This window comes from Periplaneta americana, chromosome 4 (genome assembly GCF_040183065.1).
Source record: "Periplaneta americana isolate PAMFEO1 chromosome 4, P.americana_PAMFEO1_priV1, whole genome shotgun sequence".
In the NCBI taxonomy this organism is placed as follows: domain Eukaryota; kingdom Metazoa; phylum Arthropoda; class Insecta; order Blattodea; family Blattidae; genus Periplaneta; species Periplaneta americana.
Window position 1 is genome coordinate 156342282 of NC_091120.1, and position 12163 is coordinate 156354444.

General features: G+C 39.1%; 2 protein-coding genes across 6 annotated transcripts in view; one reads left to right on the top strand and one right to left on the bottom strand.

The window, feature by feature from the left end:
- Sap30 (SIN3-associated polypeptide 30) overlaps window positions 1–3366 on the bottom strand; it is a 51665-nt gene extending 48299 nt beyond the window's left edge. For 2 of the 5 annotated variants that reach the window (XR_011331837.1, XM_069824199.1), the window contains exons 1-4: window positions 2886–3358; window positions 2573–2758; window positions 2277–2492; window positions 2042–2147 (exon numbers count right to left, since the gene is read on the bottom strand). Coding sequence is in view for 3 of the 5 variants with exons in the window: in XM_069824199.1 (XP_069680300.1) it covers window positions 2042–2147; window positions 2277–2492; window positions 2573–2743 (493 nt within the window). In the remaining 2 variants the exon portion in view is untranslated. Of the gene's footprint in view, window positions 1–525; window positions 2148–2276; window positions 2493–2572; window positions 2759–2885 lie in introns of all 5 variants that reach the window. The other 3 variants (XR_011331838.1, XM_069824200.1, XM_069824201.1) reach the window with 3 other exon arrangements.
- A 2006-nt stretch (window positions 3367–5372) lies between these two features.
- The window catches only part of Dsp1 (Dorsal switch protein 1), a 68617-nt gene continuing 61826 nt past the window's right edge, over window positions 5373–12163 (top strand). Inside the window, exons 1-2 of the mRNA XM_069824198.1 lie at window positions 5373–7050; window positions 7971–8147. Coding sequence (XP_069680299.1) covers window positions 6577–7050; window positions 7971–8147 — 651 coding nt within the window. The 5' untranslated portion in view covers window positions 5373–6576. The remainder of the gene's footprint in view (window positions 7051–7970; window positions 8148–12163) is intronic.

Here is a 12163-nt window from a genome sequence, read left to right on the forward strand (position 1 = left end):
GGCTCTTGCTTCATTGCGTATCTAGCAATGAAACACCTGGAGAAATTAGTCATCACCATGACAGAGAGGTAGAAACAAACACGACAGATATGGACGAGGACTTTCTGAATTTTGAAGGACGAGAAACAACCACTAAATTTTGTTCCTAACACTCTTATTAAGGGAAACAATTCTTATGCGATGTGAATCTAAAACAAATGGTTCCCTCAACGGAAGTTTTTTTTTTTTATCGTGCGTATTCTCTCTTAGTCCAAGTTTGAACTAGCGAACTTTGGGTTTAATGGCAAGCATGGTAACCACTCAAATACAAACTAGCGAAAATTCGAAACAGAAAATGAAGGATTCGAATCTTGGATGAAATTTAAAACTAAGTGTTCATTAGTGCTTAAACGCTTTTAAAACCCTTCTAACTAGCAAAATGTTAATCATGTATATTTACAACAGACCTCACACGTATCTACCATTTCTCCATGCGAAATTTCGTTTATTCTCTATGTAAAATTGTCAGTTTAATATTCACACGACCTTGGATTTAATTTCGAAACCAGAAGCTTTACAGTTTTCCCAGGTAGGTTCTTGCAAATGATCTTCAATCGGATAGATCTATAAAGATTCCTCCTAATTTTCAACGTTACAATCATCGTATTGAAAACCTGACGGAATAATGTTGCATACGTACGAAACGAATTTCTACAGAAACAAGATGATCTCAACTGTTAGCAATCAAAGTACTGTAGGCTATATGGAGAGGACTGTTAGCACTGTCTTACAAATTATACTACACGGCATTTTGACGAGAGTACGTGAATTAATTTTTCGCATCTAGATGCTGTAAGCGTAAGACTTTAAGGAATCCTCTGAAATGTACATAATTCGATGAAAGAATACTAATTCAAACAATTTATTCTGGCGCTTAAATGAGATTATGAACCGTTCGGGTTCGAGATTTGACCAAGTAGCCTACTTACTGTGTTGTTATTATAGTTCTGCTTATTTCTCATCAATTTGTCAGTCCCTTAGAGTACGTTCCTATTAAAATAATGTGAATTATGGAAATCGTTAATCCATTACAGTGTTATAAGAGCACTGAAAAGGTTACTGGAAAAATAACTAAAAATGTCGTAAAATCTTGTGAAACTAAACGTGTCAACCTAGAAAAATATCTTTCTACCACTCAAACAATACAGAACGTTATCTTAATATACTAAACACGACTCTCAGTAAAGCGAGGAAAACTAAACGTTTACAAACCACTGCATAAACAACGAATGATGACTTAACACCTGTCAATATTACACTTAAAAATCTAACACTCCTCTATTATGTCATATTAAAAAGACACGTTGGAGCACCATATGCAACAATCTGTTCATAACCTGTAACATCGTGGCTTTGAAAAGCTCTACAAATGCTCAACATTTTAACTGCCCAAATTATCTACCAATTTTTTTTTGGTAATCTTCAGTTAATCACACGTACGAAATCGAATTACTGCGCACTTTCGTGTAATAAATTAATGTTGAGGACTGAATATGTCACCGGTCACTTAATGCCACTTACAATAAAATTAACTTATTGCAATCAGGCTTCTTGGTGTTGACGCTGCCATATGGTATTAAAACACTTCAACAACTATATACAAATAAATTAGAGTTAAAATAATTGTGTTAAAATCTTGTTAAAGTATACCAGCAAGATGAATTACAGTCAAATAAAAATATAGCGTAAATGTATGCTGAAAATTCACACGCTCTTTGTACACAAACCACACTTTCCTCGATCCAGTAAATACTTGCATATAGACTAGATTATCATACAAACTATCCTGCCACCACTAAAAGGTCTGTTGTTTTGTCGTAGAATTTGTTCTTGTAGCAAACATTGCGGTATACCAACATTGCTCTTCATTCTTCCTTTCAATTAATCCCAGACCACTTTAATAGATCCCTATATGCGTAACTTCTTTTTAAATTGCACATTTATTAGAAAACAACGTATCTGTGTAAGATCTTTAAAAACTATGTTGTATCTGCGTTAATACCATTCTTCTGATCCAGTTTATTACTATTAGACTTGACCATGTAGATAAAAAATGTAAGAGCTTCCTTTTCAACCACTGGAATTGTTTTGAAATGTTTCATTAACGTCTGGAAAAAAAAAAAAGATGCTATCTGAGGCACTTTATAAGTCAATAATCCAAAGATAAAATATTAAAATATTACTTTCAAGAACGAAATTAATATTGTAGCAGTATTAAAAGAAAGGTAAATACTTACATCTGCCAGTTGAGCCTTATTGGTCCCTGGTTTTGTTGACACTTTGTAGTGTTTCTTGTACCTTCTCAGTGTGTTAACTTGTAATTGGAAGAGATCCACTTCAGGTAAATCTGTGTCCGTTTCATTCGAGTCATCTTCAGAATCCTTCCTCCGCCGTTTTGTTCTAGCTTTCTGGATAACATCTTTATGGTAATCACAGATGTAGATATGCCTTGCCTAAAGAAACAGTAAGAGAAAACCAATTAATAAAATATAATCTTTCTAACTACATGATATAACCTTCATGTTACACTTACTGCATGATCAAGATGTAGCTTTAGCCTTCTTTGTGTAACAGTTTTCTGTATTCGTTTACTGTATGAAGCGTTGCCTGCAGGGCGAAGACACCTTTCTTCTTCATCTACGAGACAACATATCTGATCTGGCGGTCCCCGCGAATCTTCTTCACCTGTGCTGAAGCCATTCATCTTGACGCAAACATTCTAAAAGATCGTAAATATCCATTAAAGTTACTGTGTAGCATATTTATTATACAGAGTACGAAATTCTAACTAACGTATTACAAAGAACAGACTTCATTTTATGGTTTTACGTAGCTCATAACCTCACCAAGTCCAACTGAAGGAGTCTTGATGAATTTCTGGACAAGTTCACGCGTTTTATAATGCTAAATAACACTGTTTCAGTTCACTTCACTCATAAAGATCGTTTTACAGCTATACCTTACGTCCAGTTGTCACGTCTCCATCCACCTCTGCGTGGTACTTCTTTCTCGAGTAATGGCGAAAGTTTTGTTGTTGTCATAGCTCAATACATTAACAATGTGATTGGTTGATTTCAAATACTACTCACATAAACCACGCCCACTAATGAGACCAACAAAAATATTCAGCTTTTAAAACTATCTGACAAATAAATAGAAAATACTGATATAGGCGATTTCAGGAATATTCAGAACAAAACGTTCTGTTTTCTAGACAAGTCACTATCTCAGAAACCTGGACGTCTTCCATTAATACCAGTAAGAAATAATTTTCGTCTGCTGAACGACGTTTGATAAAAATTTACCGCGCTTTACATAACTTGTGTTGTCATTGGTTGAAAGAAGAGTCTTTTCGTTAAATAGAACCAGCACATTGATTGGTCTAGTTTTTGCGGTCCATCTGAATTTAGCCAATAGAAAACAAGAAGATTTCCCTATGTTACATCCATGTACCGCATAAGTGGCGTGGGGTCGCGATATTCGTAGCAGCTATCCTTTGGTGGTACGAGTTCTGTTAAGGTAAGAATATTTTTATATTTCCTTACTGTGATGGTGTCAGAAGAAGAAAATTATGATATCAACAGATTAAATTATATTGTGCTCTCTGTGTGAAGTGTGTGCCTTTGCTGTGTTTTTAAACGTGGAAACTAAATTATATAAATCTGCTGCGTTCTATTCACCTATACAACCGTCATCGAAATGGCTGCCATAAGCTTAGCATAGAGAACGGAATAAGTATAACAGAAAATATTTTTCTCTCTGAAACTATGCAACGTACAGTATTTATATTACCGTAAATTAAAGTTATTTTTAAATACATATTGTGGGAATTTTATGAGATACGTAAAATACTTAGGAAGAGTGTACGAGATGTTAGAAAGTTTTCCCTTTTGTTCCAAATGGCAGCCAAGGCCGTGTAATGTGGACTCCATTTACCATTAGGCAGGGCTAGGGTTCGGCTCTGTACTAACCTATGGGCCATATACGTGTTGCCCTATAATAGCATAGGGGATTATGCATTTAATGAAATACTGTATTATTGTTTATTGTAATCCAATAAGGTGAAGAAGCAAGCTCCATTGCATAAAATTAAGGGTACTTTCAGTCATAATGTTGGGATTTGCGTCGTCTTTGTCCGATTTTTGTCGTAAATAAATCTTTCCCTATGGCCACCAATACAACCCGTAGTATCCTTATGGGCACTACTCAATGCTATTTGATACGGACCTGGCATGTCGGGTAGTGATTGCCGCCTAACCAAATGCTTTTGATATGGGAAAATGAATTTCGAATAACGATTTTTTAGCAAAATGGCGAGGCTGTTGTCATATAAAATGGCGGGAAGGAGAAATGAAGGTCATACAATGAATTAAATGAAGAATGGCTACTTAAAAGTTTTAACCCCCATTTACAAGGCAGTTGAGATACAACATTTGCAACGAAATGTAATTTTAATTTTATTTGGCGATACGCCTGGCAGCAAGATTTGTTAAATTGTAACGTTACTTTTCAGATTTTTCACAAATTTAGTTCCCGTATTATTTAGAATCAAAGGTTACATTTTTGTGTGGTATTAATGTTTTTGGTCTATTGGATCTTCAGTAAATTATTTTGCTAGTGAATAGTGATTAGATGAGACAACTAAAGAATTCATACGGAATTTACTGGTTTTTTTTTTGTGTATAATTATTGCTTTATATTATGATCTGACAATTTTAGTCATGTTGTAAGTAAATAAAGTTATATGAAAATTGTATTCAAAACAAATGTGTTAATTTTTACATTTAATTGTGCTGCAATTAATGCACGATTCTAATTATGTAAAAAATGTAATTCAGTCCCATGTAATGTTTTCGTATGACTTCAATTCCTTTTCACACATGATTTATACATTCATTTCTCGACATAAAGTAAATATTGTGCTACAATGTCATTAAATTTATGCACAGCTTGATCAATCGAAGAACTAATTAATAGTCTTCGGTTATAATACTGTGCTAAAGTAATTGAATAGCTAAAGATATTTTCAGTTTTTTTTTCTGACTCTTTAGATTATTCAACAAATTTTGTAAATTAATTACCTAGTAAATGTTATGCAGCTTTTATCTGTGTATAATGAAGCATACAGCGTGATCTTCTGTTATGAGTTTTTCTTTACTACTTACTAGTTAAAAAGTTTTATAATCAATATTTTTCGATCGCGGCTGTGTCGTTGACTTCATCTTACAGGCAACATCGTTGCGCGTGTCATTTGTCAAGGAATCGCACGTGACGTAATGGATTTGGCGCGAAAAAATAGGGTGAGTTCAATAATCTAACGACGTGAACCAGAGTTCAGTTTCGAATTATTTTAATTTTAAACTTATTGGGTATATGTAAATATATCTAATTACGTGTTAATGACAAATTAGAAGATTGTCGCTTCTAATTTTGGTTATTTCAATTAAACGTACTGGCGTATAAATAGCGATGAGGAAGGAGGAAAAGCCAGTTGCCTATTAGCGGGGATATAAGGGGATGGGGAATTTCATCTACCCTTTCCGAACTTTTTTTTTCCCCCTTCCATGTGGCCGGGCTGTGCCCGTTGCAAGGAAAGCATTGAGCGAAGCAAGCTTCGTTTGGCGCGACTCGTAACGGCCCGACAACCCCCAGGCAAACCTCAGCCCTGGGAATGCGTCCACCGTCTTATTGACCGACCCGGACCCAGCGCTACTCAGCACGGCACGGTTTCGCGGGGTGGGGAGAGTTTCCGCGTTGTCTAATTCCGGTCCGATCCGCTGCGTGTCGAGGGCGCTGTACTCGGTTGATCGGCGTCACAAAGTGCGACGTTGCCAGTTGTTTCCGACGCTTGTTGGAGTTTTCACGAAGTAATTTTAAGACTCTACGTTTAAAAACTGTAAAAAGTGTGCGTGTTCTCATTTATGAAGTAATTCCAAAGTTTCCGACACTTGTGAAGATACTTCACCAAGTTACGGCGGTAGGAAAGCAAGTTTAAAGAATCGAACGTCACTGAACTTCTGCGGCGGAAAAAAAAATTAACCGCGCACCTGTCTCGTGGTTTTGACAGTGCGCGACACTCAAACTGACCGGCGCGCGGATTGCGGTTTTTGATGTGTACATTGTGTTGCGTCGATTGTCGACACCGTTGGCTTGCCGAAACAAAACGTGCGGGATGTTTTTATTTCTTTTGTACGGGGGCGAGGAACCGCGCGTCTTGTGTCTGAAGGCTGACCTCGAATTTCAAGGGTAGAGGGAGGAGGGTGTCCGCGGCTAGAGAGAGAGACGGGAGAGGTTTCCCCTCAACCCCCGCCCTTGAGGCGCAGCGGTAGGCGGGTCGTTCGGCCAGTCAAGTCTTTTCCTTTGTGAGCAGAATAAAATTCGACTTGGCAACGTCGCAGCGGGACCCCCACGTTAGGCGCACACTGTGTGGTGGAGAGAGTCCCCCCCTGTGTCCGGAACGCTACGGAAAGTCCCCGCGCCTCTGCCTAGTGCCTAGCCTAAACCAAGCTCTTGGGGAAAGTGTAGTGTAGTGAAGCCATGTCGGAGCACCATCGCGGTGCCTGGGGAGCGAGGGAGGACGCGGTGTGGTGGCCGGGCGCTATCGCGACGTCTGACTATCAGCAGTCACTACAGTCGCACCACCAGCACCTGCTGAACCAACACCACCAGCAGCAGCTTGCGGCCCAGCAGCACCAACAGCAGCAACAACAGGCGCAGCAGCAGGCGTCCCAGCACGATGCCGTCGCCCGCAGTACCGCCGCGGCGGCGGCGACGCAGCAGCTCTTTTCGTATAAGATGGCCAGCAGCTTCCAAAATCCGGCGACCACGATGACTTCAGCCACAGTCTCGTCGTCGTCGCCCGTCGCCTCCTGCATGCGAGGTTACGACTATAGCAGTGGAGGAATGGTCGGCGCCGGTGGCCGATCAGGGGACGCTGGTTCCGCCCCGCAATGGTGGTACCCCAGTGGCATGGCAAACTCTATTCAAAACGTGCCGTCACCTCCCGCAGTGGTACGTATCGTCGCGTGTGTTGGTAGCGGAGGGGGGGAATGTTTACGTTTCCCCTCCTACCGCCGTGCGCCGTGCTCTGCTCTGGTGTTTTTGTATGCATTTTGTATGTCATTTGTTCGGACCAGTTTTTTCTGTTGTCACTTGTCAAATTCGTGTGCGAATGTGTCAGCGCGGATCCGAAAACCGCGGCATGGCTTGATGACTCCCCTTGAGTCTCCGGCGCATCTGCAGTCCGAGATCTGACATTTCCAGATTTCGTATTTATGCGACGATCGATGATTCGGCCACATTTGCTTGCGACGATAACGGAACTGTCGCAAATTTTTGACGCCCCACGTGTCTGTCGAGTTCCGCGTACTTAGGCAAGCAGGTGGCCGAGGTGCGGCGGTATAGCGAAGAAAAAAATGAAAACAACAGCCCGCGTCCTTTGTGTATCCCGCTGACCGTGACATTCCCGCCTCGAGGGTCTTTTTATTACGGCTCGCTCAGTTTCTGAACTCTTGTTCATGTCGGCTCCATACGGAAGAATTCGGCTGTAGTCGTTTATCGTAAAATTAATATCCAACAATGGACAGTGAGAAATTATACATTTTGATGGCACGCCTTAAAATTTGTGCTGTTTGATTTCGGAAAAAATTAAATTTGTATTAAAATTTATAGGAATCGAAGGTGCTTGTGTTAATATGGAATTGAATTATTCTTTTTGTGAATTTTATGATGTAGTTGTTGCTGTCGAAGTCATTGATGTTTGAATTGGAAGTTATTTTCAGGGTGGAAGTTTTTAAAAAGCAGATGTGACCCGCTATCGATGTAATTGTGAAATTGTGTCTAGCAGGTTCCTGAGTGACGTGCCACGATAACAGCAAGATCTCGTGCTTCTTAGGGAAAGCACGTTTTATAATGTTTCGTTAATTTTACAGCCACAGCAACAAAATCGAGGTAGGATGCCACGAGGGAAGGCCGACGCTAAACCAAGGGGGCGGATGACCGCCTATGCCTTCTTTGTTCAAACTTGTCGGGAGGAACATAAGAAGAAACACCCGGATGAAAATGTGATTTTCGCCGAGTTCTCCAAGAAGTGTGCCGAAAGGTGGAAGGTGAGTTGGTTCACAATATTCGGTGTGCAGCACTTCGGAACGAATTTTGCCGCCAGCGCTGTCAAAATGGAACGTTTGAGAGTCCTGTCTTGTGGGATTTGCCCTTTCCAGAAGTGCTGCTCATGCTTTTGCTACGCGTTGGAGAGATGGGTTATGACTTCTGACAACTGAAGTTTTATTTATACATATTACTGTTAGATTTCGATCATTGTTGGCACTGGTAAGTTCTGTTGTGTAAGCAACTTTTTTTTTTCGAAACCTTTCCATTTTGGTTTTGATATGATTGTCTCCAGGTACGGCGACTTTCGGCCAATGAGGGAGAGGGCCTCTGAATATTGCCGTGATTCTAATCTGAATGAATGCAGATGTCCTGTAAATACGGACGGTTGAATTGTAAAGGCTGGTTCACCAATAAACCGGGAACGGAAACGACAACTAGAACGAAAACGGAAATAATGTTATAATAAATGTATTTAAATGGGAGTATTCACAATTAACTATCCATAACCTTGATTTCAATTCTTACATTTTTCGTCAAATCAATACATTTCACAGACGCCGGTCAATTCTGTATTTGAAAAAAGTAGCCAAGGTAACACAAAGACATTTTCATTTGTGTAAATTTTTAGCATCATTGAAGTAAGTGGCTAAAGAGAATTCAAAAGAATGTAGGAGACCGGCTGAACTTCCTGTTATAGACCCGTGTACAAAATCCCAATTAGTCTTAATGCGAATTTTGTAGACACATTTTCTCGTATTCAATGGAATGTTTATAATCCACGATCGTTCTTACGAAAAGCACAGAGATAACTACTGTGGTTGCCCTACGGTCTTTAAAAACGAAGAAAATAATTACAGGAGTCTCTAGAGCTTGCGCAAGCATCAGAATAAACAGTGTGACACGATGAGACGGTACTGTAGTTGCAATTTCTGGATGGCACGGGTTTGATTCTCAGCAGGGAAACGGAGATTCCGTCCCACAGAAACTGGGTATATGTATGTGGCTTGTCATGTGTCTTGTGCGTCTGCCTTAGATCATGCTGACCATACGACGGGGGACTCCCCGCTGCTTTATGAGAGTTAATTCACAATCCTCACAAAAGATGGAACTGACAAAATGACCCAGTCCTTGAAGTTTTGATATTGGAGAAAGCCAATGAAATGAAGGTGTTGGCGAATTGAGTCTATGGTCCAGCACCGAGAATTACCCAGCTTTCGCTCTTAATGGGTTGATGGAAAGATCGGAAAAAAAACTCAAGATAACTTGTTCCAACCAGGATTTGAAACTGGACCACTCGTTTTACAGTCAGACATGGTAACCGTTACACCACAGTGATGGACTACTTGGAATCACTTGCATTGTGAATACCAAGCAGTTTTATTTCGGGATATTCCAATTTATTCTGAAATAATTTCACCATTTTTCCATAAGTGACAACCATCCTTATCACTATTACAATAGTAATGGGAAAATGTGTAGATCAGATCTGTTGAGTTCTATGAAGCAAGCAGTCTTAGTTCCATTTCATATTTGGCAGCGCTTCTAAGTGGCACTGCTTAGTGTTTCAAACGCTCTGCCGGTTAGCCTGGCTCTGTTAACTTCATTGACAGCTTTGCGTGAGCAGGTTGAATGCTTCATCAACTGTAACTTGGACTGCTGGTGACGTGGGTCGGCCACAGTAGCTTGTGCTTCCCCAATGTAAACCAATGTTTTGCTAGCGGTGGAGATGCTTAGAAACGACATTTAGGAATTCGTAGAATTTGCACCGACGCGTGAAATGTTGACGAAAGGTGCAAATGAAATGATCGTGGCCCATTTTGAAGTATCTCGAAATTGAGACTGAAGAAAACCGTTAGTATTTCTAGCAATGAATTGAGCGGTCTCTGGATCATTTCCTAGAAGGAAAGTTTTTATGTCTACTTAGGTGTGTACCTCTAAGCGTGGCTTTGTGTCTTGTTATTACATATTTAAATAATATGTCTTATACTTGTCTGTCAAACGTTGGTGTATAATATGAACGAGACTGAAGAGAAACTAGTCAAAGAACTCATTGTTGAAAGTAGATGCCGACAGTGACAACGGTGGCGAATGAAGAAATGTCTGCCTCTCGTTCGAGACGCGGTATATTGATTACTAAACCAGTATACTGCGTCGGCTAATTTATCCAGTGCCAATTTTGATTAACAAATCTAAAAAGTAAATAGACGTTTGTAGGGTTTCCATGGTAACGCCCTTCGCTGTCATAAACCGACTCTCCGCCAAGTACCCACGTGCCAGTAGTTAAGAGGAGGGGGAACACGTGACACGCAGTTGACTGACATTTCTCGTGAATAGTTGAGGGTTTCGCAGTATCGTTGCAGAGCGGGAGACCTGCACGAGTTGACGCAAAACAGAAATGTCACTGCTCCAAACTTGTTTCCCTTCAACTCGCTACTTGGTTGTATTTATCTGTGAGTGGTTGGTAGTGATTTTAATGCTTACAACTATTATTATTATTTTTTTTTAAGAATTGTTAAAAATCTCTGGGACTGAAACAAAAACCTTTCCAAATTCTTTGTCTATAAATGTATGCTTATATTTTGGTAGTGAAACAGGTTTTAATATTCTAGCGATCTACTCCTTCCCTTTTGCCCCCAAACTGAAATAACCTTTAAGTTCTGAAAAAGAAAATATTGAACATGTCTGATCCGTAGGCATTGAACAATAGACTTTTTACTATTACATGAAATAGAGACATTACTTTGATTTTGCTGAACTATTTTGAGAGCTTGAAGGATTCGTGATACCGAAAAAATGTGCTTTTTATAAAAGCAGTCTTTCAATGTAACGTCTTTTCTATGTTAATCGTAATTGCAAATGACAAAAACATCTGCCTATATAAATCTAATTGATAAATTAAAATAACCAAACAGTCTAATCCACACATATACTAGCAAATGAAGATTAGGTTGTGAGGTGGAAGATTGTGGGAGAAGCAAGACGAGATTAATTTCAATATCATTGTATCGGTAGTTTTTGCTATTTGCAATGTTGATGCATAATGTGAAATTACTTTTGCGGACTTCAAAGGTTGGACAGAAAGTGTTTATTAAACTGCACACATTTTATTGAGTAGGCCAAAATACACCCTTGTTAATTTTGACGAACTTAATTCAGGAAATAAAACTCATCTACAGGATTGAAATGTTATTTGTAATGTTGTTTGTATTGTTCTGATGTCTCTTACTCTTCTTACGCCATTTTGTTAGAGTAACACATGTAAAATAGAATTTTCGTTCACAGAAAATGCCCAGATGTCAACAGTTGAGTATCATCGTACTTCTATAATTATAGTTTGTATAAAAATCTGTTTAGAACATTTAATTAAATATTTTCTCTAGTTAGTCTGGTAGGGTCCAGAATTTAACATAGGCCTCCCGTTGATTTAATTAATGAGTATAAAGAAATTCTCCTTCTTTAAATAATAAAACAAGCTTACAAAATTCGCTGAAAACTTAGTCAGAACGTAATAATGGTGAGGATAGTCTTCATGAAAATGCAGGGTGTCATTTGATTCAGATTGCTATGTTCAGTGATATTTTATTCTTGAAATGAGTTTTAGTATAGAAATTAGCTTTTACTGCATCTAATATGGCTCATAGCTACGTTCTCTGAAAGATTTGGAAGAGGCAAAGAATATGTCTTGCTATAGCAAAATTGAGAGCTATCATGCTCATTTTTCTTTCAAATACTGGCAATAAAGTAGCCAGAACGTGATAATTGCAGTTCTCTTAATATCGAAATTACCTGTCAGCACTCTTTAGAATTAATTATCTGAAAGGGCTACAGATTTGTCTTTATTACAGTTTTGAAAAGTTTGATAGCAATGTGGTTTTATTGGGAGATTACTATGATGTAAGATTTTCAGTGTTCAACAAGGTGCGAAGGAATTTTTTGTACGTCTTAGATGAAGATAATATTCAACGTTTGGGAGCTACGTATCAACCTCATCAGGCAGAGCAGGACAAGGAGAAAA